Raw genomic sequence first — 27396 nt, forward strand, 5'->3', positions numbered from 1 at the left:
GGGGGGGGGTCGGAGTGGAGGGGGGTTAGTGGGGGCAAGTAGGCGCAAGCGAAACAAGGGCCGAGGGGGGCTGGCGGAGGGGGGTCAGTTGAGAAGTTCCAGAGATCCGACCACACGATACAGAATCAAGTCCTGCCTATAGCTGCCTCTTTTTGGCTTATAGCTTCGAAGGCGGCGAGCAGTTCGCAGCCGGGCATGACCTCGGGTGTTTAGAACAGCATCTGCTTTTACGGCAACCACCGTATACTAAGGCAGCGACAGGGACTCGCCTACAGAAAGACGCAGTGTTGAGTTTATGCGTTAATCCCGGCTGCGTCAGCCTACAACGCTCGCTGATTTCTATGACATCACGGCAGAGTCGAACTTCTTTTAACATAGAGAGAGAATGGACATCTATTAAGTCAAGAGGAACTGTGTTTTGAGGCGCGGGGGCCCAGAGGGCAAGTGCAATGTGGCTTCGTGGCCTTGGATCTCGGAAGGCACGGTGGTTTTGAGGGCGGATCCCTTACTGAATATTTATATCCTCCTAGACCTCCACGCAGGAGTCCTGTGGTCGCTTTCGAAAGCGACTACAGTGAATACAGACCAACTACAATATACAGTGAATAGGGACCAACTGCTGCTAATTGCCCTCTTTCTTAAGTTTGATTTCACTTCGTAAAGCCTACAATGTGCAGCAAACAACAATTACGCGTGGTATTTATAATTACTCTGGGGTCACTACATGAAGCTTCTATGCTAATTAAAGAAACACCCTGCATATCTCGGCGCGAAGTTGTAGGTACGTGTGTGTATTGAATGTGTTATAGACAGAAATCGAAGACGACCGACTCCGAATGAGCCTATGAGAGTCCACGAAAAGTCCATAGAAACTGTCACTGAAAAAAAAGTAAGGAACAGATGAGAAGGAAGAGGGCAGAGGAACTACATATGGGGACGATATGGAACCCATGCCGGACGTTCAAATAGGCTTCGGAAGCTCTGTCTAAGGAGCGTCCCCGAATCTTCTATACCACTGACTATAGATGACGCTTACGCCGGAACGCCCCCCCCCCCCCCCCCCCCGCCTCTCCTCTATCACTTTTGATACACGAATGCGGCTGACTCTTCACGTCTCATTGACGAAGCGTCGCATTATGGCGAAATCCCGCGCTTCACATTTCTATTCCCACGAGGAACCAAAGCGGCGTTTCGTTAAGGCCCCAACGGCGAACGGAACTGCAGTATCACGGTTGGAGTGTGTAGCACACGTGCAAGTAATGCAGCTAGTACACCATGTTTACAGATTTTTGTTTCATGTTTCATTATGGGCTCTCAATCAGAGACACTATAGCCCTGTGGTCGCGGGTCATCTCATTGTTTTATACAACATACAAATAGAGCGAATGCTGTTGACGCAGGGCTGAGAAAGTTCACGGTCCTACCACAAATGCACGGTCCCTGACTTAGCCGCTGACGCCCCCAGAGTCGCTCAATTAATCGATAAATCACAGCTTTACTGCAAGACGCCGCAAGGGGCATGCACTAAAAAGTATTTGGGCCGGTAGCCTTCCCGGCTTGCACCTACAGACACTAGCGGAAAAGGCTCGTTCTTTATAACTAAACCTCGACCTTTACGACGACATGTTGACCAGTGTGAACAATCAATCAAAGTACCACGGGAAGTCGTGCCAGTCGAAAACCAACGTCGCGCCAACGTTGGCCCTTTGTTGGGTTAACAGGGGACCCTACATATCGCACATCTTGGAAAGAGACGCCATGCTAGCGACGTACACAGCTGTGGACAAATAAAACGCGAACAAGAAAGTAGAACATCTTTCACATGTAAGAACTGTTAGACTACGACCCCGCAGCGCCGCCCATCCAAAGTTGATATACGGTCCAATAGTAAGTAAACAAGCTGAAATAATGCTCATATTACGCGTAGTGGCAAAAGCAGGGACAAAGATCGCGTTCTATAGTTAGAGTCCCAACTTGTTCATATTTCAATTGTTCACAATAGTGCCTAATGTGTAATATGAAATCGAACACACGATTTTTATTTGGGGCAAATCATTTTCCTTCCTTCATCCTGAGCTTTTTTCATTTCATTTCATTGTCCTGAAACACCCCGCGCAATGTGGGTACAGTCGAACCCAGATATATTAAATCTGAAGGGGATCACATAAAAGATCGACATATAGGTAATTCGATATATAAAATAAAAAAAAAATTGAAAAAAATTTCGAGGGGATTTTACTGCTGTTCGTTGTACACAATAATTCGTTATAGGTGGGTTCGTTTGTGGCGGGCACGAATGTATTACATAAGGGGTGGCTAACAGAAGTATGTAACGTCAAGATGAATTTTGATACGAGAACTGTGTAGTAAGTAACAAAGAGTACAGTTCTGACCTAAAACGATTGGAGGAATCACTGGATGTTAAACAGAGATTACGCGTTCTGTTTCATATCGTTACAGAGTGCTCAACAGAAACATTGCAATGTGCGTACGGCAGGCGTTCTCCTCCGGGCGTCGAGCGCACTCTCAGTGTCGGATGACTCGCCGTTTCCTGTGGCCTCTGAAAGATCCCATCCACCCATAGGAGTCTCGCTACTGCCTGGACAGTGGCACGCAGTCACCCATCTATAGGAGCACCCCGACCCCCCACCCCTCGACGCCCACCCAGCTCTCTTGACTTCCGAGGGATATCCTTCCGGTGCATTTAGAACAGCGGGAAAAGAAGTGGCGGGATTATCTACACAGTCAAACGGCGGTATACGGCCCAGATTATCTCTCTTCCTGGAATCTGCACATCCCCCACCTTGGCACCGCCCCCCCCCCCCCTTCCCCTCGCAACCCTGACGATAGTAACGCGGGAGCAGCCGTATCAGCAATATTACATTACGAAAAGCCCCCAGCTATGTATACGTATACGACTACTTAGCCGCGTAGAAGTGCCGCCTATAGAGGAGGCTGAATCGCATTCGTTGTTATTCAGTCAACCTGGCAATCGGGAACGCAACGGTATAAGCTGCGACGTTGGCAGCTTGCGGTGCCTTCTCAAACGCTGCCTATCTATCTATCCATCTATCTATCTATCTATCTATCTATCTATCTATCTATCTATCTATCTATCTATCTATCTATCTATCTATCTATCTATCTATCTATCTATCTATCTATCTATCTATCTATGCCAGTAAGTCATTAAACTTACTCTTCTATAACAGAGCAGTCAGTCGGTCAAAAAATCAATCATCATCATCATCATCATCATCATCAGCCTATATTATGTCCACTGCAGGACGAAGGCCTCTCCCTGTGATCTCCCATTACCCCTGTCTCGCGCTCAATAAATCAATAAGTTAACTTAATCTTGTCAATCAACAGAGGCTTGCGAGCAACGTGTTATACTATATGAACTAGGGTGCGAATCTGGTGAGAATTCCGTGGCTATCGCGCAATTATGCAAAGTAAACAACGTGAAGAGAACCCACGAGGCAAGCGCATTCCCCAAGCAAGGTCAAAGAACCACAATTTCTCGCGCATTACATAACCAAATTACTCGTTAGGTGCCTTCGTATGTATACCAACATTCTCAACCAACAAACGCAACCTCTGAGAGGGGCGCGCGGACGTAACGCAGACCCTGCTTTATTTAGCGACTGCTCCGGAGTAATTAGACCGCACGGCGAGAGAACGTTCTTCGCAGTTTAAAAACACGCGCGTTAATTATAGAAACTACGTCATAACAACAAACGCCGCGATCCCAGCGCCTCCCAGCGGAACGCTCTCTGTTTGGAGCCTAATCCTAAAGCACGCGCTTACAGTATTAACGTCTCCACCAAACCGAGCCTGTCAACGTATTTACGAGGCCTCGCTTATGAACACTCCCAATGCAGTGCCTCGCTTCGGTTGGCACATAAAGAAAGAAAGAAAGAAAGAAAGAAAGAAGAAAGAAAGAAGAAAGAAAGAAAGAAAGAAAGAAAGAAAGAAAGAAAGAAAGAAAGAAAGAAAGAAAGGGAAGTGGTAGACGAAGCTCGGAATGAAGACACACTGGATCTTAAGAGAAGAACGCTTTGTCCTCCTCGCAAGCTCATTTGCATTGACCCACACTGGTCACCGCGGTTTGCACGAGCGAGCACAACGCAAGCGAAGTCCGCAGGCAGCCACAACCCCGACGAACACGTACACCCGCTCACGTTCGCTGCATATCAAACACACCTCGCGCAGATCTCGTTGCAAAACTTTTCGTCGACTGTGTGTGTTTGAAGCAGCTGTTCCTCAACGCGTCGGCCCTGACGACTATCACCGACGGGTGCATGCGTATACTACAGTATAGTGCCTCGGAGCGAAAAAGAAAGATAAAGAAAAATTGCGCGCTTGGTTTGCATGCGCGCGCGTACACACGTCCGACGCGGTGGCGATATAACTCGCTTCGTCGCTCGCATCTCCGGGGTATACCTTAATTGGCCAATTAAACGCCATTAAGACGAGCCTAACTCGTCCTATAGACTTCTCAAGCCCGGTATCAAAGAACAACAGATGTGCGCGCCGCGGAGAGAGAGGATACGATGACCCGCTCGCCTCTTATCTTTTTCACCCCCTCTCTGTTTCCTTCTTTCTTTATCTTGCCTTTCCTTTTCCTTTTCTCGATCTTCGCTTTCGCTGTGGCCCTCAATTTCGTTTTTGCTTTCAATTAACTCTCCCGTACGAGCTACCGAAAGAAACGGCCCTACTACGTCGCCCGAAGCGTATTTGGTGTTTCCTGTACGCCGCACACACACAAAAACAACTAAGCCTTACAAAGGAAGCAAGCAACAGCGTTCGCGTTTAGTCCTGCTCCGACTGGAGCGCGGCGAGTGAAAAACTTAGTGCGTGATTTATTCCAGTCTCCTTCGCTAGGTGCCAAAAAGAGGTGACGCTTAAGTGATGGAGATCCACGCGACACGCTGCAAAGGAAAAATGGCCGCCGGCAGACGAGCGACGTCTGCTAATCATTATACTGCATACAAGCGGCTAAGCGAGAACCATTTGTTGTTTGCGTGACGACTAAGGCAAACAGTGACGCCTACTCATAAGCGGCAACGGTTACCTGTCATTTGCGTGAATGCGCGCGCTTGAGTGATGGAGTTGCCGCTAAGAAGGAGTCTGCACACCTGTCCTGGGACACAGCATCGTGACGAACATGTTCGACAGCAACAATAAGAACCACACCGAAGACAAGACAATAAATAAAGAAAGATTTGCTGAGATAGAAAGCAGGAATGTGAAAAATGTTTATTTGTATGTTTTACGCGAGAACGTAACCCGTAACCGCTGTTATCAAAGAAAAAAGAATACGCGCAGGGTGGTCGGGGATGCATTGGAGCCATACTAAGCATGGCTACAATGCTGGAGCCATACCAAGATATGCTGCTGGAAACACTTATATCGGTCAGCTCTACCGGTTAATGTTATGAGGCGTGCGCATGGGTGCTGTGACGTCGCACTGACTCCAGAAATGGCACGCGTTACAAACCAAATCAAAGAACCCTTCCGAAGACACATACCCTGCACTGGTATCAAGATCGACAAACGTAGTCGCCACCTCTGATTACGTGGCCTCGGAGATCAGCCCAGTTTTCTCGGCCTGACAACCGTTCACGCAAGGTGAAGAGAAGAGTGAAAGAAACCTTCGCTATGAAAGAGAGAATGAGAGAGGTGAATGAAATGGAACCCTGGGGAGTAAAAAGAGCGTAAAGTGCAGAGCACGCACTCTTCCGGCCGCCCCCCATAAAGCGCTCTTTGCTTACGCGAGAAGGCCCAAATTACGACCCATTCCATACGACCGTACAAACTGGCCATTCTCGAATTCTCACGGTAGTAGCCTCGTGTTCTTCGTTATTATTTTTTAATCGTTTCCTTCGAGAACCAGTGGCCGCTTCCGGAAGAGGGAGCTCATTCGAAAGAGAGGTTTTCTTCACCCGAAGGCCACGGTAATAAAAAGAAACGAGCGCACGCGAACTCTTAGGAACAGGAGGGCCAACAAGTCCAAGCAGACCACCGACACAGGATTCAAGGTATTATTTGCACAATTTCCACTTTTTCTTGTCTTACTTTCTACTTCAAGTTCTTAAACTCACCCCCCCCCCCCCCCCGGCCCCAAACACACACAAACACAAACACCCCTTCTCCATTTAACAGCCTGCTTCTCGGCCCATCCCCCGCATCGAGTAAGCGCCACGGTTTAAGGAGCAAGCGAGCACGTCACAAAAGCTTGCTTTCTCGCGCGGTCTCGGGGAAGTGAATACGCAACTGTGAGAGTGTAGTATAGCGTTCTCGAAGTATCGCGTTTCCCGGGGCAACCAAGCGAGAACGGATGTAATGCGTTTCCATCGCGAGAGCACGATCTCTCTGTTTTCTTCTACGGAGTCTATCTAGCTCCGTGTGTGCACAATGTAACGGAGCGTTCAGACGGGACGAGACCACGCGCTCGCACGCACCCATCGCTCAACGGACGCAACGAGATGATGACACTGACCGGCGGTGACCGTGCTTCCTTTTCCTTTCTTTTTCTTTCTTTCTTTCTTTCTCTTCGGTAGAAACGAGAAACCGCAGTGAAACGCTACAATCGAGTCGCGTGCAAGCGAGCATGCGAGAAATAGCGTGCTCCATGGGCCCGGGCAAACTGCGCGGTCTTCTGAAGGAGCTCCCGAAGAAGAGCTAGCTGCCCGGAACGTATACATACAATGCGTACATTTGAAGCGTGAAACTGACACAGGGCACAGGGAACCAGGCACAGACAAGCTCTATAGTATAGTTACACCGGGGTTCCGTTTAAAAAGAAAGACAAAACTAAGAAGAACATGAAAATAAGAAGAAACGACGATAAGTGTGCACGATTCAGCACTGCTGAGTCGTGATCCCAGAAGACAAATCACGTGTAATGTTCGTGCGCAGTACGAGATAGCACACCGGGATATTTGATGAATCCGCTAAACAAAGGATACAAAAAGGCTGGCAAACGTCAGAACGCCGAAAGTGATGTACTATAATACTTGTTTCTACGAACTATAACTTTCGGTTTCGGCACTCGGGAGGTGAATGGACGTCATGGCGTCATGATGCACTGACTCGCTTTACTATTGCATTTGTTTCTACGAACCAGAGGCCGGAATTCACAAAGTGTTTCGTTATCTGCTGGTCTCCTTCGCTAATATGTCCAGCGTGAGCATTGGCTGGGATTTGTTCTTACGAACAGTCCCGGCTTAAGAGCTTTTATGTGAATACAGGCCCAGTTTCGGTACCCAGAAGATAGATGGGTACTTGTACTAACGTTGGGAAACATCAACATTGTATCGGTTTGGGTATAGCGGAGATAAAATCGCATGCGGCTTCGGCAAGAAGACCGCGTACGCCGCAACTGTCTCGTTCAAGGTGAACCCGCGCACCTATGTTGATCGCAGTATCGAGGGATATTTATCAACATTCGGTGCTCCCGGATCGTCTACGCCTTCAGCAATCGCTGAGTGAGCCCTGCGTTACTTTGTTCCGCCGATATAAAGAGAGCCAGACTGTTGAGTAGTTCAGCGCAAAGGCGTCGCGCTGAACTTTACCGTGACGTCGATGCCGTTACGCTTGGCTCACTCATGACGTCACTCAAAAGATCTATTCACTGCTTACAAGTAGTCCCGTTTGTTTATAGGCCCCATAGTAGCACAGAAAACTGGCCGAGTTTGAAGGTATTGTCGGCAGCAAGAAAGAAAGAAAGAGGAGACGTAGCAGAAATAGATACGAAACTAAAGCTTATACTGTACAAACCAGCGCATCTAACACAAAACAAACGATAAATCTTTTACGGCAATCTCTCCTCAGCAGTGCTGTTGTTGCGTCATACCTATAGATATCAAAGGCAGCTGCGTTACCGTTACGATACTAAGCCTCGCCTTCGACGTGGCAGGCACGCCGAGGAGCTAAATCGGGCACAAAGACGACGACGACGACGACGATCCTATACGGGACGTTTCCTCTCTCCGACCATGCCATACTGGATGCGGCGGGGGCGATCGTCCGTGGTGTGTTTCCTGACGTCCCCGACAGAACCGGGCCGACGTTCGTTTCACCGAGACAGCCCCTTGCTGGCTGCTGAGACGAGACGGGGGTCCATGTGCAATGCTTAGACGAGGGGGGTGCAATGTGCGAGGGGGTGAAAGGGGAGGAGAAGCGCCAAGGAGGGGGTGAGTTAGCTGGCAAAAGAGGGAGGCATCGTCTGGAACGAGGGGCGCAGGCTTGGGGTCGCAGCAGACGACGCCGTGGAAAGCAGTAGAAGAGCAGAAGAAGAGCAGAAGAGGAGCAGAAGAGCCAGATCATCTGCAAAAGGGCAGCAGCAGACGACGCGGAAAGCAGACGAGCATGTGCGTTCTAGGGTCGTCCGTTCGCCGAGCGGCCGGGAACGGGATGGGGTATGAGGGGGGGGGGGGGGGGTCGTCACTGTGAACAGCAACCGAGAGACCCCCCCCATACCCCCCAACCCTCTCCCCTCCTCTCGTACCGCCGGAGACACCGAACACGAGCGGCGGGGCTCGAGCCATAGGAGTATGAGGGCAACGTTGAGAGGAAGCAGAAGAGAGGCCGCGGAAAGAGGCGTGTAGGCACGTGGACGCTATATGGGGGTGGTGGGGTGAGGATGGAGAGGGGGGGTTCACTGTCTTCTCCAGTTTCCTGTGAGAAAAGCACTCAGTCATTCCTTACGAGGGTCGGGGGCGAAGGGAGATTCAAGGGGGCGGAATAGGGGAGTCTGCTCTGCTCAAAATGCTGCCATTCATGGAAGTGGATGACCCAAAAACAAAACAAAACAGATGGCAACACAGGCACGTGCAAGCGCGGGCTCTGTTACGGGAGGCGCGTGAGCTGAGATGGTGCTTAAGTTCCACTTATAGATTAAGCTCTTAGTCACGTGCAAGCCCGTATAGATCACATAGTAGCCACGCGGCACGAACGGGTTTTGGTGATGCCGAACGATGTAAGAAACTAGATACGTGACATACGTGGCCACATTATCGGTGCTTCACTTGCCAGAACAGTCCCGTGCAATGTTTTACTAAACCTCCATGAGAACAGCTTACCAAGGATCCCAAGCCGGGTTACGAGTGGTCTGAAAATAACTCCCCGAAACAATATTCTGGCTGTGTGGGAGACTGAAGGGTTGTGGGTCGACTAGATAAGTGGTAGGCCTGCCAGCAAAACCAAAATCCAGTTGAGGACTGTTTCAAGGGCATCCTTTGTTGCGTCCGTGAAACGATCGAGAGATCAGAAGGATCAGGAGGATAAAACGTAAAGAGGAAACCGATTAGACCTAGTCGAACTGCTAAGCTGGTGCGAAGCAGGAAGCGAGGACTAAACAAAATTCGAACACGGCCAAGTGAAATTTGTTCTCAGTAACGAATTAAATCGAGAGATATGGTATGTCGACCCTCGCGAGCGAGCAGCACTGCAAGAAAGAAAAAATAAAGTAGCTCGACTAAGCCGTTCTCTGTGTGAATCTAATTCTCAATACAAAGAATTACCGCATCAAGAAGTGCTTTGAAGCGACCAACAATGAGGGTAAACGGCAAGCGATGCGCCACCATGCGAAAAGTTTGGCCGGCACACAGCGGGAGGTTCACCAGCTTCGTACCCCCCCCCTCCCCCCCTTTGCACTGTCTCACCCACCGAATCCTAACGACAGACAGAAACTTAAAGAAAGATACGATGTTGTAAGGCTAGCGGGAGAATACGCAGACTGAGGAAGCTGGAGGAAGGGGGGGGGGGGGGGGGGTAGAGGTACTGAACTATCAGTCAAAATACAGGCAAGGGCCACAAGAGCAGCAGCGACTAGAAAGAAACAAGTTCCCTCGGCGCGAGGTGTTCTGAAAAGCTACAGAAATGGGAAAAAAAATGTAACAGAGTGAGACTCGAAGGAACGACAGACGAACCAAGCAAGCATGCAAGAAGGAGTCGACTCGGGACGAGGGACGACGACGCTGCTAAAGACAGATTCCACGCCGCAGTCCCGTCGCTAGAGCGGGCCACTGTCCTCTCGCCCCAAAAACGCGAACTGCAGCGCCCCCCCCCCCCCACCCCGCCCCTCAGCCCCTTCAACTTCCCCTTCCTCATATTCTATAGTACCCCCCCCCCCCCCCCAAACCCCAACCCCGCCCGCCCTTTCCCTCTGTTAGAAAGTTCGCACCGGGGGTCGGTACGTTGGTTTCGGTTCGGTCTCGAAAGACACGAGAGAGGGGAAGGAGGGGGTCGTCTTTCTTCGCCTTTGCTTCTCAGCTTCCTCACAGCAGCAGCGCCGTCGTGCGAGACACCCGGGGGCGGTGGGGGACGGTGTAGTAAAAAAACTTGCACGAGAAAGAACAGAACCGAGGAGAGATAAAGACGAACGACGTGTTGTCTTCCCCCCTGCCTGCCAGCATGCCTGCCGGCTCGTCTGCTGCGGGGGTTTCGAACAGACGACAACCGCGAGGAACGTGCAGACGAAACCAAGCAAAACAGGAAGATCCTGCCAGAAGATGAGAGAGGGGGCCACGGCAGCACAGGAAGTAGTAACTAAAGCGGTGGCGGTTTTTGCGGTGGTTAAACGGAACCTAAAGAGAATATAACTACTGTAAAGAATATATATAGGTAAGAAAAAACGGAGTCAGAAAGGGAGGAAGCCAAGTTTTTTTCGCGGAACCTCGAGAAAGAGAAATAAAAGAGCAGACGGAAAAGAGAAGAAACCGCGACACGACGCGGCACGTCGTCTGGACGAGTGCTGGCGGTGACGAGCTGAGTCTTCGTCACCGTACGCACACGAAGAAAAAGAAAAAAAAACTGAAAAAAGAATGTTAAACGAGACAACGCAAAAAAGACTTCAGAAAGGAAGACGAGCCTCGTTTGAGGGCCAAGAGCACAGCGGTGTTCCTTTTCTTTTCTGCTTTGCACGTGCGGGCGAACTGCGTCTGATGTTCCCATTAGCGGGAAGGTTTTCTGGCCGGTTGTTCCCCCTGCTGCTTTGCTCTTCCCTCGCGCCTATAGGGGTCGCTTCCAGCGCATCTGCTTCGCTTTGCGAGTGAGCTTGTTTATCTGAGGGGACCCCCATGGCCTCGCTGACCGCCTCAACCAAAGCTACGGACAGATGGGCTCCTCCGCCATCCAACAAAACCCCTAAAGGCTCCAGCGACTTGTAAAGCAGAACCCACGTGACAGGAATCTGCGCGCGATTTCGACGTACGACCTGTCGTACCGACAGTCGTTGTCCAACAATAGTGATACCAACGAGCACACCCGACAAATTTTTAGAGCAGGTTCCATTAGCTATCAGCCTTCCGAATAAGCCTTGAAAAGTACCGTTGACGTGCAGTGCAAAGGACACGTGGTACGATCCTGCGTGCCATACGACCTGCCATGCGACCATTTCGACATACGACCTGTCGCACATACCAGGCGTCATCAAACAACAGTCACACCTACAAGCGCATACGACAAACGTTTCCAACAAGTCTGCAACAGTCCTATTTCAGATGCTTCGCACATTCACGTACATCGAACGCCGCGCCGTAACCGGCGTGGGACTGCTTCAAAGCCGAGGTTAGCCGTCCGCGTCGACCGCATACGCTTCTCTCCCAAAACGAAACCGAACCCCCGCAACGGGACCCGCGAACAGAACGGTCTCACTAGACACTAAATACAACTAGCGTCGCGAGCACCATCCAGTTTCTCACATTTGCATTCAGGCTCCGGAAACTCGCAGCTCGGAAGAATTATTCAAAAAACGAAAAAAAAAAGAGACAAACAACAATAGAAGAGGCGGAGAGCTTACACAGACGACCGCTAATGCCACCACAAAACGTCGACGCCGAGCGCGCACAAAACGCGTGCCATGTGGGTGGGAAAGAAAGTACAGGGGGGGGGCGTGCGAGGGCGAACGCAGGGATCGCACGAGCGATCCGTCAACATTACCCGCCGCCGCCGCCAAAACGAAGAGATACACATCTCCGTCCCCGTAAAGCCGTACGACGCGTGCAAGCGCGCGTGAGTGTGTGAATGCGTACGCCCTCAACGCACCAGTCGCCGCCGTTCCCCGCTAATCCCTATACTTCGCGGGAAATGGCGGGAAACTAGAGTAGGGTGGGACGATTTATACCGGCGGCTACAGAAAGGGAATGGGGGAGGGAGAGACACAGAAAGGCGTCAAAGAGGGGACAGAACTCGACCACAGAGTTCTCCGTCTGTATGGAGTATGGCTGCCTGCCACAGGCGCGCCCTAATCCGGCGTCTAATCCGGCGCAATCCACGCTTAATTCGCGCGTGGGGAGAGAGAGAGCATGGTGGCCCGCTCGACGGGACCGCCTTAAACGGAGGCGACGTCAGCCACCTCCCGCCACAATCCCATCGCTTTTTTTTTTCCTTTGGGTTTCGTGTTTTGCTATTCCCCAACTCGTCGGAGTTTGGCAGCATTCCCTCCACGTTTCTCTTTCCCTCTGTCACTTTACCCAGCAAAACCCTTTTTTCCCTAATCTCACGCTATGCGCAATGGTAACCACGTGAGCTACTGAGGAGGGCCCTGAAGGACCACTCGGTCTGAATGGGGAAAGAAAGGGGAGAGCTCGGGATTGACACAGATAGCGGCGCCTGCCACGAGTGGAAGGCTGTCATAGGTATAGGGAAACCCTTTAAGACACGAGTGCGCTTATATAAGCTGGTTATAGATTTGCCGATGTCATATCGGCACGGTGCGAAATGCGGACTCGAAGCGCGGCTCCTGCAGAATCGCAGTGAGTGGGTTTCGCTCACCGATGGAACGGCGGAGGCAGGAACTATAGGAGAACGTTCTCTCACCTGTTTGGACAGCGACGAAGTATGTATCGCGTCTCTTAGGATTTTCTGGCAATGCTGCTTGTCATGCGCCAATGTGTATTCGTGTACACTTGGTAACTGTGTACACCCGTTGTACTGAAAAAAGAAAGGGGAGCAGGGGCTAAATGGTCCGTCATATCACACGCTCCGCACCTATCATCCGCGAAGTGAACTTAGACTCCCGGATTTGATGCAACAAGCGCGATACCTTTGCCCCTTCCCGTTACACAGGCATCGAGGCCATTCCTGTCTAAATAAAGAAGTCTTCACCACCACCGTTAATTCATATTCAACATCTCTATATTTAATCACGTATTATGTCTCCTTCTTCAAGACTGCTTCGCGCCTTGGTCTGGCACGGCGTTCCAAGATGTCGCCAATGTCGTTGACCCCACGCCTTATCCGCTGTTCTCCGGGCTTCTGCGGCCGTTCAAATTCTAAGCACTTATAAAAATTGTTCCTCATTACCGACCCTCTGTGCTTTATGACTATATTTTCTTCTACGCCTAATCTGACTACTTTTGCTTTTGTGCTGTTCGTTTCTCTTTCCTCTTGTGAATTACGCTCCGTACGCCTGATACTTAACTGGCGTGTTCCGCAGTGCTTATAATTATGTCGATAAATGTGATGCCTTTGTGTGTATGACCTACGTGAAATTATGCCTTGTACCCCTTTGTATAATAACTCCCCCCAACAACAATGCCCTGTACGGGCGATGTAGGTTGCTTGTACCAATTAAAGAATCAAATAAATAACGCTATTTGCAATCGGTGCACCGAACACTATGACATAGAAGCGCTCTAATATACTATACGTACATACATCGAGTCCTGACTTCAATACACTAACACTCGCAGCTACCAACCGAACACTAATAACCACGCGACAAGCACCGCTCCCGGCATGTTCTAACAGAGGCGGGAGAGATCGGAGGTATCAAGCAAAACAGGAAAAGGGAAAAGGAGTCAGGAAGAAAGGCGACAAGGGAAAGGAAGCCATATAAGGGAGGGTGGTGTGTGTGCAGGAGCCAGGACACTCGTCGGCAGGGAGGTGGAGGGGATCGCGTAATCCTGTTTACACGCCGATTGGGCAATCACCCTCCTGGAAATGTCAATGGGCATTCGAAACGTCGAGGGGGAGAGCGGAATGGGAGCGACGCGAGCTGCGGTCGTACGTGTGACCGTGAGACGATCCCTGTCACGAGCCCGTGGCGGGCGTGCATGCTTCTTTATGTGGCGTGCGTTTCGCGCCGTGCATATATATCCGCCTCGCTAAAGCTTGACGCAACGGCGCCGAAAGCTGCAGCATTCCTCGTACCCGAAGACAGAATTAAGGTTGTAATTGCTTTTCAAACCGATTGTTATTGCCACCCATGCCCAACCGACGCACCATAATATCACTCTTGAACTTTCTGCGTGCGACTGGCTTAGACGGTCGTCTCTAGGACATGTGAAGAGTATGAGATGTGTTTGCGTGACAACGTTTTGAGGTGGACAAGATTACCGCTGCATGTATTGTGTCTAGAGCACACATCCGCGTATTGGACAGCATGTATACAGTCGCTCATTGTATCATAGCGATCACCTGCCACCTACATATCCCTGTATCCCCCACTTCCCGTTACTCCAGTGAGGAGTAGGAGGCTAGAGACACGTTCTCCAGGCCGACCTCTCCTCTTTTCTCTTCATTGAAATCTACTACCCTACTCCTATACAAACGGGGGGGGGGGGGGGGGGGCAGACTTTTTTTTCATATTTTATCAGTTATATGCGGAAGGCTGCCCCATGTACGTGAACAAAGTAGCCGCCTCCTCCAGTCCGTTGCCTTAGAAACCGCTTTTCGTTGCTCAATGACGATGATGTAACATGTTACGTCGTGTAGTAGGTTCGCACGTTGATGCTAGGCATCGTAACTTTTCACGTAACCTCGTCATCAGTCAAAGCGGGCGCTTTTGCGACGTCGATGATGACAAAACGGTCTATAGATTTAAAAATTGGTGTCAATTTTGCCGAAAGCCGACATCAAAGCTGCACTTAAAACACTGTCATATACAGTTTCGAATGCATCCGACCTTATATCCAGGATGACTGTCTTAACATAATCGCTTCTGAGTCAATTTTGAAGAAATTATTGAAGGCGAGGAGCATTATATTGTACAGGGGGGGTCATACAACACAAGGATGCGAGCATTATCATCAGTCATCCAGGAACGAGAACTACAAGGACTCCTTCCGTTGTCAGTCACCTAATCACCCTAAGCGCGACGCCGACATGAACGGTGAAAAAAAAAAAAAAAAAAACTTAACGGATGAATTAGTATAGCTCACACTGGACGAACGTGCTTCTTCCTTTCTTGAGAGCACCATACAGCCGGCTCTGGTTACATATACTAATTACCTGAGACGAACCCCATTCTATCCTTTCGCCACACCACAAGGAGTTGGTGAGAGAAAGTATAAAGGTGGAAGAGGGCCGGTTATATGCGTGAACTTTCGCAACGCGATGCGCGTACTAGACAGAGACTGATGCCGTCTGTTCGCGACACGCCGTGCGCGAAAACAGACGAGACCTGTGTTTGTCCTAACCGATATCGTTGGGTATATAAGAGTGGTGACGCAGGCGCGCGCGTGTTTTGCAATACACGCGTAAATGCTTGAATACGTAAACAGTATAGGCCAGGCGCCGTGTCGTAACGCGTTCTGCAGGCTGCCAGTGTTATGCGAATGGCCCCGGCGGACGCGGAATAAATAAGGATGACCCGTGGTCGACAGGGAACGAAGCAGCGAAGTGTTAATAATTAAGCCCGTACTTTCGATGACGTAACACGTGTAACTTGCTGCATCCGTGTGGTTCTCGATGCGATCAAGTGCGTAAAGAATTGAATAAGAGGAACGCTCGCAATGCTGGCATGTAGTGGCAGCCTCACTTGCCGAGGTTTGATTAGGTTAACGAGGAAAACGAGAAGTTGGAAATCCTGCTTAGGAATAGGTGAGTGGCCGTATAAAGGTAAATATAAAAAATAAAGAGCCAAACAAATGTTCCCCGCACAAGCATATGAGCCAGTATGTGGTGTGCTTCCGCGTACGCTGCGATTGTATGCATGGAAATCTACACAGAAAGAAAGGTAAGTCCAGTGCAATCGACAGTGACAGTATACTTCCAGCCTATGCCGATGAACTACCGACATTGTCATAGCGAGTGATTGGACAGGCCAATATTGTCATTCATCGACGCATGACCACGCCCTACAGTGCTTATTGAATGGGAAAGAAAATGTACTGCTTCAGAACTCCTGATAATCGCACTTCCATTATCACTCCACCATTCGCAAAGCTTGGTTGTCGTAGATCGATGAATTGCCGCCATGACCCCATTATTGAACAGACGTTGCGTATTGCCTCGCAAGCCCGCTGATGATACACAGCGGGCCAGATTGTTGCGAACGCGTGCTAGCCATGAGCCGGCTGAGAATTCGAAAGTATAGTCTAGAACGAGACATTCCGTGGGACCGCGAGTAACCTCAATTACACACACTGGCTTCACGGAAACACCGGACAACATTAAAGCAAGCTACGAGTGCCCACACAGGACCAATGACCTTCGCCGACTAGTATCCAGACTGAGCACGGTAGGCCGTGCCAGCGTGTGGCCAATGGTGGGCCAGTATCAGGCATATACTGCGCGCCGACGACCTAACATTCGGCCAACGTTGGCGTCACCCCTGCTACATTGCCCTCACTTCCAGTGGGTAAGACTCGCAACAGCAGAAGTGAAAGCGAGGGCCGGAAAACGAAATAAAGTCACCTCAGGCGCGAAGTGACAACCTTAAGGACGCGTTTTTCGGGGCGGGCGAAAAGGACAATCTTGGCGGCTCATTAAGCTCCTCATCTCGAAAAGATTAGCCGCGTGGTACTCGCTGTCTCGGCCAGTCTCGGAAAGGCCAATTTATTCGTCGCACGGCGTTCTTTTCTCTCTCTAGGCAGGCAGACTCGCTCCAGCGTCAAAACAATGGAACGTTTTCACTGTTCCTCTCGGTACGCCACGCACGTGTCCCACCAGCCACCATACATTTCTCGACTCGCTCCCTCTTCGCACTAAACATCGGGTCTCTCATTACAAAAGATCACAACCTCGAGCCGTCGCACCCTTTACAAACGAATTCAGATAGGCATTTTACAGACCGTTCTGGCCTTCTTGCAGACACTTCGTTTCGCTATATGAACGGCATGTATATCTCGGTAATGTGAAAGCGCAGTTCCACATCATGAAAATCTTGAGAGAAAAAAAAAAAACAACTGTTCATCTTTATTTCTGACCACGGCGAGTGCATTTGTTCAAAAAAAAGAGAATGAGGTGTTCTTGAGTTAAAGCTTAATTAGTATAGTAATAATTCGTAATTGGTTTGCTGTACTACACACAGCTGCAACAACTTCATTCAAACAGCTCATACCCGGTGCTCTCGAGGAATTGAAGCTTCGTACCGTAATTATGGAGTCGACACCTGCTTAAGCAAAGCAAGAAACGCGTGACAAAGTTTCCCCACGCTTAATGAAGAATTTTGAGGCAATCAATCTCAAGCGTGGCATATACCGTGCGACACCTCGACCAGGGATGTATACAGCGAACTCCCGTTAAGACGAACCCGGTTAAGCCGAACTTTATGGTACGAAGAAAAAGAGCGTAAACGTTTGGTTGGTTTCCCACATTGGCCGAACTGCTAATTCAGGGAAGCCAAAATTCCGCGACCGCCACTGCAGGCTTGCTGCTATACGCGGCTTAGCGAGAGAGGCCCGCGGATCGGCGGACTTGGAAGAGGCGGCTCCGCTTATAGCTATACATATAAGAGAAGCCTCGGCGTAGCGCAATATGGCTTGCCCCTTGCTTCTCTGCGGGCCCCGCGAGTCTTTTAATAGACTTACGCAAGATGTGCCGAGAGGGTCCTCATTCGGCGTAATTGCTTTCCGCCCCCTCGAGCAGCTAGCGCTATTTGGCCCGCCGGCAGTGAGTATCTAGACTCTAGGGCGCCGCGTGCTCTCGTCACTGTCAAACCCCCGAGAAGAAACCTTCCGCGTGACGCATGCGCGGGCGTATTTGCTTCGTGTCGCGCCAAGGAGCGAAGAAGATGGAGCGGCCACGTGACGGCTAATGGGGAGAAGGAGAGAGAGGGATGTCTACTATGGTACGAGAGAGAGAGAGAGAGCGAATAAGTCAAGGTGGTGGTTTCAAAAGTCCACGCGTGCAGACGAGAAAGCCTCACGAGCTCTTGGCCCTTTGCTTAGCAACAAACTGCAGAGATGTATTTACGCGATCCAACTTGCTCGAAAGCTCCTTTCCCTCCCTCCCACCCTCCTCTTCCCCCTCTCTTTCAAAGCCGAGTGGTGAAGCGAAAACACCCGGATTGTGCAGTGTGAAAAACACGCGTGCCTCAAAACACCGTCAGATCTGTCGGTCAATCGCAAAGAAGGATATGGGCTGCTTCGGCTGTGGCAACGTCATAGAACCTACTGAAAACCTGTTTATTTCGAACCACCCGGGTTTTTTTTTTTTTAGAGTAGTATAGTGACACAAATTTTTCTATTTGCCAATTTTGACATTCGATTCGCTCGTATCGAATCGTTTGATTTGTAATTGACCAAAATCGTTAAACTACATAGCGCTATGTGAAAGTATTCGTAGTCCTCAATTTAATTATGGTGGTTTACGTGCCAAAACCACTATCTGATTATGACGCACGCCATATAGTGGGGACTCCGGATTAACTTGGACCACCCGGGGTTCTTTAACGTGCACTTAAATCTAAGTACACGGGTATTTTCTGCATTTCGCCCCCATCGAAATGCGGCCACCGTGGCAGCGATTCGATAGTCATCAATATGAAAGGTCGGAGAATGCTCAGCCATAGTGAAAAAAAATAATGTCATAAATAAAAAACTGCAGTCCGGAGACACCTTCGCCAAGTCTAATTAGCGAAGAAAATGCCTAACGTTCTAAAATGAGCAGCGCCTCACCAACAACTCATGTCACCAGGCTACCAGCAACCTCTTTTAACACTATACGTCCGCGTTGAAGAAAATTGTGACAATTATAAAGCCCGACAAGAAGCTGTCGAAATGGGCTCGCCCATACGCGGCTAGAAGCACGATAGCGAGGTTTAAGCTCGTGACAGAGAGCGCGAAGCTAATCGGCAAGACGGACCGCCGCCGTCTGATGAGCGGAAGCAATCAAAACGGCCGGAGCGAAGGAAAAAAAAAAAGACTGACTTTAATTGTCGACTGCGGGCGGCGTCGAAAGCGCGCGGGCCGTCGGTAATGATATACGACCGTTTGCCAGCCAAGATAGACGCAGAGGGAGGCTAGCGAACCCGAATGAAAAAGCTTACGCAAGCACGTGCCTCGTGGGAGCTGCCACGCGCTTACGACTATAGAAGGAGGAGGAGGAAGAAGAAGTAGAAAAGGACGGCTATAAGTGGGGCTATGTAAGACGGCTACAAGATGACTACAAGTGGACCATTGTGATTTACGTAGCGTGCCGCCGGATGAGAAGCGAGCTCCAAGCCCGGGCCCTTTCACTCACGCGTTCGTCAAAACTGGCTAAACAATGGCCGGCGAGCCGGAACGGCCACTTCATAAACGAGCAACCACACAGACGCACACTCGCCGAAGCGTAAGCACGCTTTTTTTCACGCGTGCGCGTCTCTTTAGGAGCGTCCAGTCGTGATGTCCATAAAAACTCCCCCGCGTTCACTATAGCCAGCGAGAAAGTTACAGCTTTCCGGAGGCCGAACCGTTCCTCGGTATATGCTGCGAGCGCCTCCGGCGCGCAATTGTTTGTGGCGCCTCCTCGTGCTATGATACACTAATAAGAGGTCGTAAAATGTCGCTTGCGCGATTCGAGCAAGTATGGGTGTGTGTGCGTGCGTGTGTGTGCGCGTTCGGAACAACCTTGCTGCCGGACACACATTGGCAAACCGCACCGCCGCTCGTTAGGGATTCATATAGATAGCTATATATACGCGCTTGCATACTAAATATATACGCCGCGGTGGCGTTTTTACGCCTCCGCGAGAGAGATTTATATCCGCGTTTCACGGCCCCAAACTGATCGTGCGGCCTCTTTCGTCGCTTACTCGGCCATTCCCCTTCTTCCCATCAATCGACCGAGAGCATAATGACGCGATCATCAACACGCGATGCCTACCGGTCTTTACAGTTCAGTGCTAGGCGTATGTACGTTACTCGAGAGACTGCGTGTCTTCAAGGAACATTAGAAAGACATGTTAACTCATGCTGGATTATGTGTATTGGCAAATTATACTTAACGAATGCTAGAAAATATTATAACTATTACGCGGAGCGAAGGCGTGAACAGACAAAAAGAAAGCACGAACGAACGGAAGACAAGTGGCGCCCCCCTCAAGTTTCCGCACTGGCTCACGCGGTGACGTCATGATTTTCTGCAGCGTCTGCTCGCCATCAGCTAACTACTAATCGATAAACAGGGACCTTACTGCGTTTTAAACAACTGAGATTGAACCCAGTAAGTAAAAAAATGCCACAGGAAAAAAAAAGTACAAGACCCCGCCTGACACACGGCAAAATAATTTGAAAATAAGAGACGACATAGCAACGCAGCGGAGCTATGGTTTGCGTGAGAAATTCAGTAAGGGCAGCTTTGGACTTCATTTCCTCCTTAGTAAAACAAAGTATTTGAGCAAGAGGAGTGAATATAGTCTTGAAAGAACACCTCACCGATCTTATAACAGCACGAGCAGTAGACCTAGCACGTTATGTCGCTCCTTTTTTATACTCATCCGCAACGCTCTACAGGTCTACCACTCAATAATTTGTAACCAATAATCCCGAATTTCCACCTTACACTCTTAACAGATAGCGTTAACCTTTAACGTATCTCCCACTATAGTTCTCGAAGTTTTAACTCGGTACACCACAACTGCACACAAGTGTAAGAATTCGCTTTTATAACCCAAATACGTTTTCCAAGTATGTTGTAATCGTATCTCAAGAAACTAGTCCGAATATACTACCATATTTACTTCTAGATTATGTTGCAGACGCTCGTTTTGAAAACCAGCTGCTCCAGTGACCTCCTTAAAGTTTGTTTGCTATTACTTCACTGTCTTTATAAACCACGTAGTGAACCTAATATCTGAAGCAGCTCCCGAGTAACGTATTCTTCGTTTTCTCTTGGATTATTTAGGGTCCACACCAGCGCATCTCGGAAATCGGCATTTAGCATTGAACTGCGTTACTTCAATACGCGATTCTCGTTACCTTAGAGGGAGATTACGGAGCAAGTAAGCATAGAGCGAAGTATTCGCTAAAAAAAAAAGTTAACTCTCACTCACTTGGTGAATTGAAGTTTCTTTACAAACAGGGGGAAATGCCAAATCTCGCTGTCTTTCTGAATGTCACTCCGCAACTTCAGCATCAGCGCGACATTGTGACGTCACAGATTTTAAAGTGATTTCTTCGTACTTGCGCCATCACGAAGCGCGAAAAGTTGTCGAAACTTATGCCTAAGTTGATTCTTGGGTTCTCTTAAAATATCGTGTAGCCCTTTTCCTTATTGATAAACAATATCCATAAGATCCGAGACATGAGCAGAGGCTGTCAAAAATTGATGACATCACGTCGAGTTCCTGCAAAACGTCAGGTTTGCCTTTAGATATCACTTTTTTCTTTATTTTTGTCATTTACTAGCTTGCCAAGTTATCACCCCCCCCGGTATAAGGCGCCATTTTTTTTTTTTTTTTTTTTGCAGAAGGGTAACTTACAACTGCAGCTTAATTTTTTTGCCCGGTCTCTTGTACAAGTTTGATGACTACCCGCTGCCATTCCAGGAATCGAAACCTCTGTCCCTATTGTCAAGAACAGAGAAGCTCGCTTCTGGGGTGTCACAATCAAAGGTCGAGCCGAGATCTTCGCAACATACTGTTTCCTTACCATCCGGGAAAAAAAGCTGTTCCTTTCTTTCTTTGAGGCATACAGGACTCGTCAACCGACGAAAGCTCCCCGTTGTGCCGCGCCCTTTCGCCTGAGACATTACTCAAACCTGCCAGGTCACGGAAAGGGCAAAGCCTCCAAGTGGCGGATTTGAGATGTGAGTGGACGACAGCGTGATCAACATCCATCGAGAGTGACTTTGCCACTTAGAAACTTTCTGGCGGACTGCGGTGCGCTTGATTAAGGATCTGAAGGTTGCATTCGTCCCTGATACAATACATTTATTATCATTACATTATCATTATTACACTTATTATTGCATGATACATTTATTGACTGACTAACTGCTTTGTTAAGAAGAGTAAGGTTAATGACTTCCTGGCATAGATAGATAGATAGATAGATAGATAGATAATAGATAGATAGATAGATAGATAGATAGATAGATAGATAGATAGATAGATAGATAGATAGATAGATAGATAGATAGATAGATAGATAGATAGATAGATATTTACAATGACATTGGAAATATTCGCAAAAATATGGCGACGGCTTCCCCACAATTTTAAATTGTTGCATGTCTAAAATGGTTATGTGAAGTGAACCCTCGCAGTCATCGCAGAATTCACAAAATAAGGAGTTTCCCCAGATGATGCAAAGGAACAGGTAAAATACATTCCCGATGTCCTTTTCTTCTTCTTTTTCAATAGTTATACATCGTCAATAAAGCAAGGACAACGGACTCACATTTTTCAGGGTCCTTGTACACCCCCTATGTGTGCTCGGTGCGAATAGAACCCACCGCTATCCAGCGAACAGAGCCCACCGCTCTGCCACTTTGTACAAGCAAAGTATGCACCCCTGCGACTTCATTATGCTTGTACCGACTCGGAGTGAAAGTAGATACCCTGTTGAACAGTACAAGAACCTTTCAAGATGTAGCTCAGTACAGTCTACAAGCAGTTACTCCGCCAAACAAAATAAAAAAATGGAACTACTAGTGCTACAATTACTTTTACAACGTACGGTGTAGCTGCTACGATCTTCAATCGCGCGTTGCCTGCACCTTAGTATTGCATTCGGGGCGCCGTCGGAGGTGAGAAGAGAGAGAGAGAGAGCGGGAGATAAATAAAAAGTGGGCAAGAGATAGTGAGAGAGCGAAGAGAAAAATAGGCCAGTAGGTCACCTTTAACCTCCGGAATCCCTTGGGAAAGATGAAGAGGCGTGTGAAGAAATAAAAGAAATATATATAAAACAAAGACAGAGGAGATAGAACACGACATAAAGGGAGCGTCGTGGAGGACCGGAAGTAGTTCCCTCGGTTTCGGCTTCCGGTGTCGCGCGAGCGGGTGCCATTTCCGGCCGACGCCCCGAAGAACTGCTACACTACACAGCCACACACGCACGCACAGTTTCGAAGCCAGAAAGGCGAGAGAGCTGTTGTATAGGGTGAAACAAGAGGCGGGAGAGGAGGTGGCGGCTGACGATATACTCGTGGCATGTATACGACGTATAACCCAGGAGGAATTCGAGGGGGACGCGCGCACACCCCGGAGGAAAGAGAGCCAAAGCGTTGACGTCAAGGTCAAAAGTGGGCCCCCGAATAGCACAGGAAACTAGTGCCGTTATAGATCCTATGCAGGGGGCGAACGTTATTCGACCGAAGTGCCAATGTCGGCGCATGCAGGGACAACATTGACGCGGCTGCATGCACCGCTAGGGGGATCACGTGTACGTCACGAAAGGATGTAGCCATACTAGACCGACATTGACCGATGCAACGCCAATACGCCCTCACGTTGGGCCTATAGAATCACATAGCTAGCCATGTGGCTAGCAGGAGCGTTCGATTCGTGCACAGTGTCAGAGTGGACATTATAAGGGCCAATGTTGGCCTAATGATGGCTCATACTGGGCCTACACTGGACTTATTTATTCGTGCACTTAGGGACACGTGCACTTACTCTTGCACGAATAGAAAGAAGTCGGTACTAGGCCATCGTTATCCAACATAACTATAATGTTGGGTCAAGTAGGGCATACAATGACACGACCACCTCCGCCGCTACAGGGAAAGATGCGCACGCGATTTGTGCGCAAATAGAGAGCAACTAGGGGCGTTCCTAAATATATGGCCTCCATTTTGTGGCCGCGACTGGCTGAAAAGACGAGACCCTTTCTTGCACGCAGTGGTGGAATTGGCTAAGCACATGCTTCATGCAAACAAAGACCACGCGTTTTTGGCTGTGAAACCATTGGAAGAACAACACGGTTTCAGAGAACCCTGAAAGCACATCTTAGCATGGCTGAAGTGCTCCGATCGTCCGCCCATGAAAGACCATTGTCCATTTCCTGAGTGACAGTGAACTTGATGCGCGACTGTAAGAGGAGCTTCCATTTTATTTCTTTTTGCTCATGTACAGTATGTTTTACTCGCTAATGGTCAGAGCGGTCATGCTTTTAATTTCCTTTTCAAACAATTTCCATTTGACCCCACTCTGAGCAACTTGGATAGGAAACAATGCTTCAGGCCCAACCTCTCAGCTTTTCCCTGTTATCAAATCTATCTCTCTCCGCTCTGAACTGCTGAATGATGATAGCGCCTCCCCCCCCCCCCCCCTACATTGTCGTCTTCCACGTTCCGACAAGAGAAAATTTGATTCTCATCTCCCAGTCTAATTAACGCAAGAGTAAATCCCGGCAACATAGAAACACAGGACCGACATCTGCCCGTCAACATGGCGTTTGCTTATACCTTTCCAAACCACGCCAGTGCTTTTTTTCCGAGGCTAATTCCATTAACAAGACGAACAAAGAGGTGTCCTCGAGCGGGGGAAGCGAGCATTGTTTTCGGCAAACGTGCGCGCCAGGGAGCGCAGTCACGCGGCAATCCTTGCGCAAGTTTAGGATGCGCCGCCTCGCGCGAAAGAATTCCCCCCCCCCCCCCCCCTTAACACCACTTGCATCCCCTTTTCACGGTGCAGCAAACACCGGTCTTGAGATAGGGGGGATGTGGACAAGAAAAGCCTTTGTTTACCCCTCGACACGCCTGTCACTCACACATGCAAGCCCACTGAGGAAGCGGCGTCGAGCAAAGCCGCTGGCGCAGCCGTCAGGCAAATAATAAAAAACAAATAAAACCAGAAACGAAAAGGAAAGAACGGCGCCAAGCGGTGACAAAACCGAGCGGTCGCGAGGCACAGCAAAGCCACTATACTAGCAGCCTGATTGGACGCTCTGTATACCTGCTTCAAAGCTGAACGTCTGCAAGTTAGGGTTGGAAACAGCGAATGAGCTCGGAAAGAAGGAAAAGGAGGAGGGAGAGGAGATTTTGCAGGGAGTTGGTTTCAATAGCGCGTTTCAATAGTCGGCTTCAACAGCTTAACTGTGTGTTTCTCTTCGGTGCGTCTTTATAAGACTGCCAGAACCAATGCGCGCACTGGTGAATGATAATCCAAAAACGCATAAAGCGGGAAAACCTCGGACGAGTCAGCCGGGAACAAGCACCGCACAGCAGCAGCAGCAGCAGCAGCAGCAGCTGCTGCTGCTGCTGCTGCCGTAACGCGCAAGCGATGTCCGCAATACGCGGAAGTGAGTTTGGCCGCCTTTGTTTGTTACGAGGCGTCCGTTCCGTTCGGCGTCGTGGAGCCTGGGGCCGCACTTGGCCGACGTTTTTTCGGGGCTTGAGAAAACAAACATCGCTCGAAGTACCGCGGAGGTGGAACTATACGGATGCTGGGGTGTAGCAAAGTGGCTTGCTTGCTAAGAGGATTTTTTGGCGAGGGTAAAGGAAACGGCAGGGGGGGGGGGGGGCACCCCGAAGTGATTAGGAACTAACGAAGGCCCCTTGTTTTGCAACTGGCGCGACCGGTAGCCGACGCGTCTAGTTCGTCTAATTACCAAACCCATGCACTGCGGGATGGCGCGAAGGGGGTTTCGGGCATGGCTCGGCGGCCTCCCTCTCAGACGTAGCGTTTGTTGCGATGGCTTCGACACAATGCGCCACTGCTGTGCCAGATTTGCTGGTATTCGCGGGGGAACGATGTGTAATACGTATAGTACATGTCGAAACTGCTACTTTTTTTTCTCTCTCTTACGCGCACTTCTTGTGTGGTGGTACAAACAGGACCTCACGCAGAGTAGTGCTATATGTATACGTGTCAATTAAGTCGAAATGAAAGGCGACACTGAAGGATCGGACGAGACCGCAACGACTGCATATACGGAGAAACCACGTGGATTCGAGGATATGCGTGAACAGAATGAAATTAATGGCGCGAAGAAGGAAATGTTAGGCGTGACGTTATGAGCGATCGAGCATGCGTGTAGATGACGATCTATAGCCGAGATTGGCAGAGAGAGAAGTGGAGTTTCGCTCTGGAGTTGGCCTCCGAAAATTGCTCCAGCTCCCACTGTCGCCTTGACGCTATACAGTGGTGCCAAAGAGACGATTTCATAAGTAGTGCATGCAGCTTTCCATAGCCACAGTTTGACTGCAGCGCACATTGGCAGAAAGAAAGCGAGAGAAGCAATGAAATTCGAAAAGTATCTCCTTTTGTTTTCGATAAACATGCATCTTTAAGTAGTATATATATATATATATATATATATATATATATATATATATATATATATATATAGTGAACAACGAGGCAGTGAGACTGACCGAGTTGCTGAACTTGGGGAACTGCCACGCACCGCCGCCGACTGCGCGTCGGAACGGACTGTGACCGTCGACGACACTGTCGTCTCCGGGGCCAGGTTCGATGTCCTCCATGCCGTATCCCTGCACGAGAAGAAATGCGACACGAAACGCATGAAGCCCTTGCGAAGAAGACGGAAGCACGAAACGAGGTCGAGCACAACACAGGTAACGTAGTCATCGCCATGGTTACGATCCGATTTCAACATCACCCGCTTCTGCCAAGGGCAGTCAAAAAAAGAAGAAAAAGAAGAAGAAAGTTAAAATGCCGTTCGACAGGAACTGTGCATCGGGAAATTAACAAACACGGCGCGCAGCGTTGGGTGAACACAGCATAGTAGGAGTTGTAGCATGCCAAAAAAGCATAATCCACACGACATGCGAGTTCCAGATAGCTATATATTCATAGCTCTGAAAAGCATACATACGAGACGTCATTCATAACCCATTTACAAATATGCCTGCTTGTAGAGATAGAAAAGGAAAAGAACCATATAACCAGAAAAGCAGCAGCTATAGAAGCGCCTGCGAAGAATGCTGGAATACACTATCAGGCTTATTATATATAAAGCACTCCCAGCATGCGTTCATACTATAATTAAACGTACAGCTGAACCGTGTAACTCAGCATCCCCCTATTACAGTTCCGAGACAGGCCGTAATTCAAGCTGAATGACGTTCACCTCAAACGGAGACACATACACACCACATATACTAAAAAAAAAACTAAAAGACTCGCTAATTGGAAACGGCGCAGGTGGACCGTTCCTCCAGGATCCATTGGACGTCGTGTACACAGACTCGCGGCCACATGTACATCGTCGACGCTGCGGGATGCCACGCCCCCCCCCCCCCCCCCCCTACCGCCGTAAATGCACACTG

The 27396-nt window shown here is 49.3% G+C and overlaps 1 protein-coding gene across 3 annotated transcripts in view; it reads right to left on the bottom strand.

Annotated features, from left to right (window-relative positions):
- Nucleotides 1-27396, bottom strand: part of LOC119457830 (homeobox protein Meis1) — a 343572-nt gene that overhangs the window by 197946 nt on the left and 118230 nt on the right. For 2 of the 3 annotated variants that reach the window (XM_037719582.2, XM_037719581.2), the window contains exons 7-8: nt 26479-26598; nt 12829-12942 (exon numbers count right to left, since the gene is read on the bottom strand). In XM_037719582.2, the coding sequence (XP_037575510.1) occupies nt 12829-12942; nt 26479-26598 (234 nt within the window). The remainder of the gene's footprint in view (nt 1-12828; nt 12943-26478; nt 26599-27396) is intronic. The other variant, XM_037719584.2, reaches the window with a different exon arrangement.

This window comes from Dermacentor silvarum, chromosome 7 (assembly GCF_013339745.2).
Source record: "Dermacentor silvarum isolate Dsil-2018 chromosome 7, BIME_Dsil_1.4, whole genome shotgun sequence".
NCBI classification, from domain to species: Eukaryota; Metazoa; Arthropoda; class Arachnida; order Ixodida; family Ixodidae; genus Dermacentor; species Dermacentor silvarum.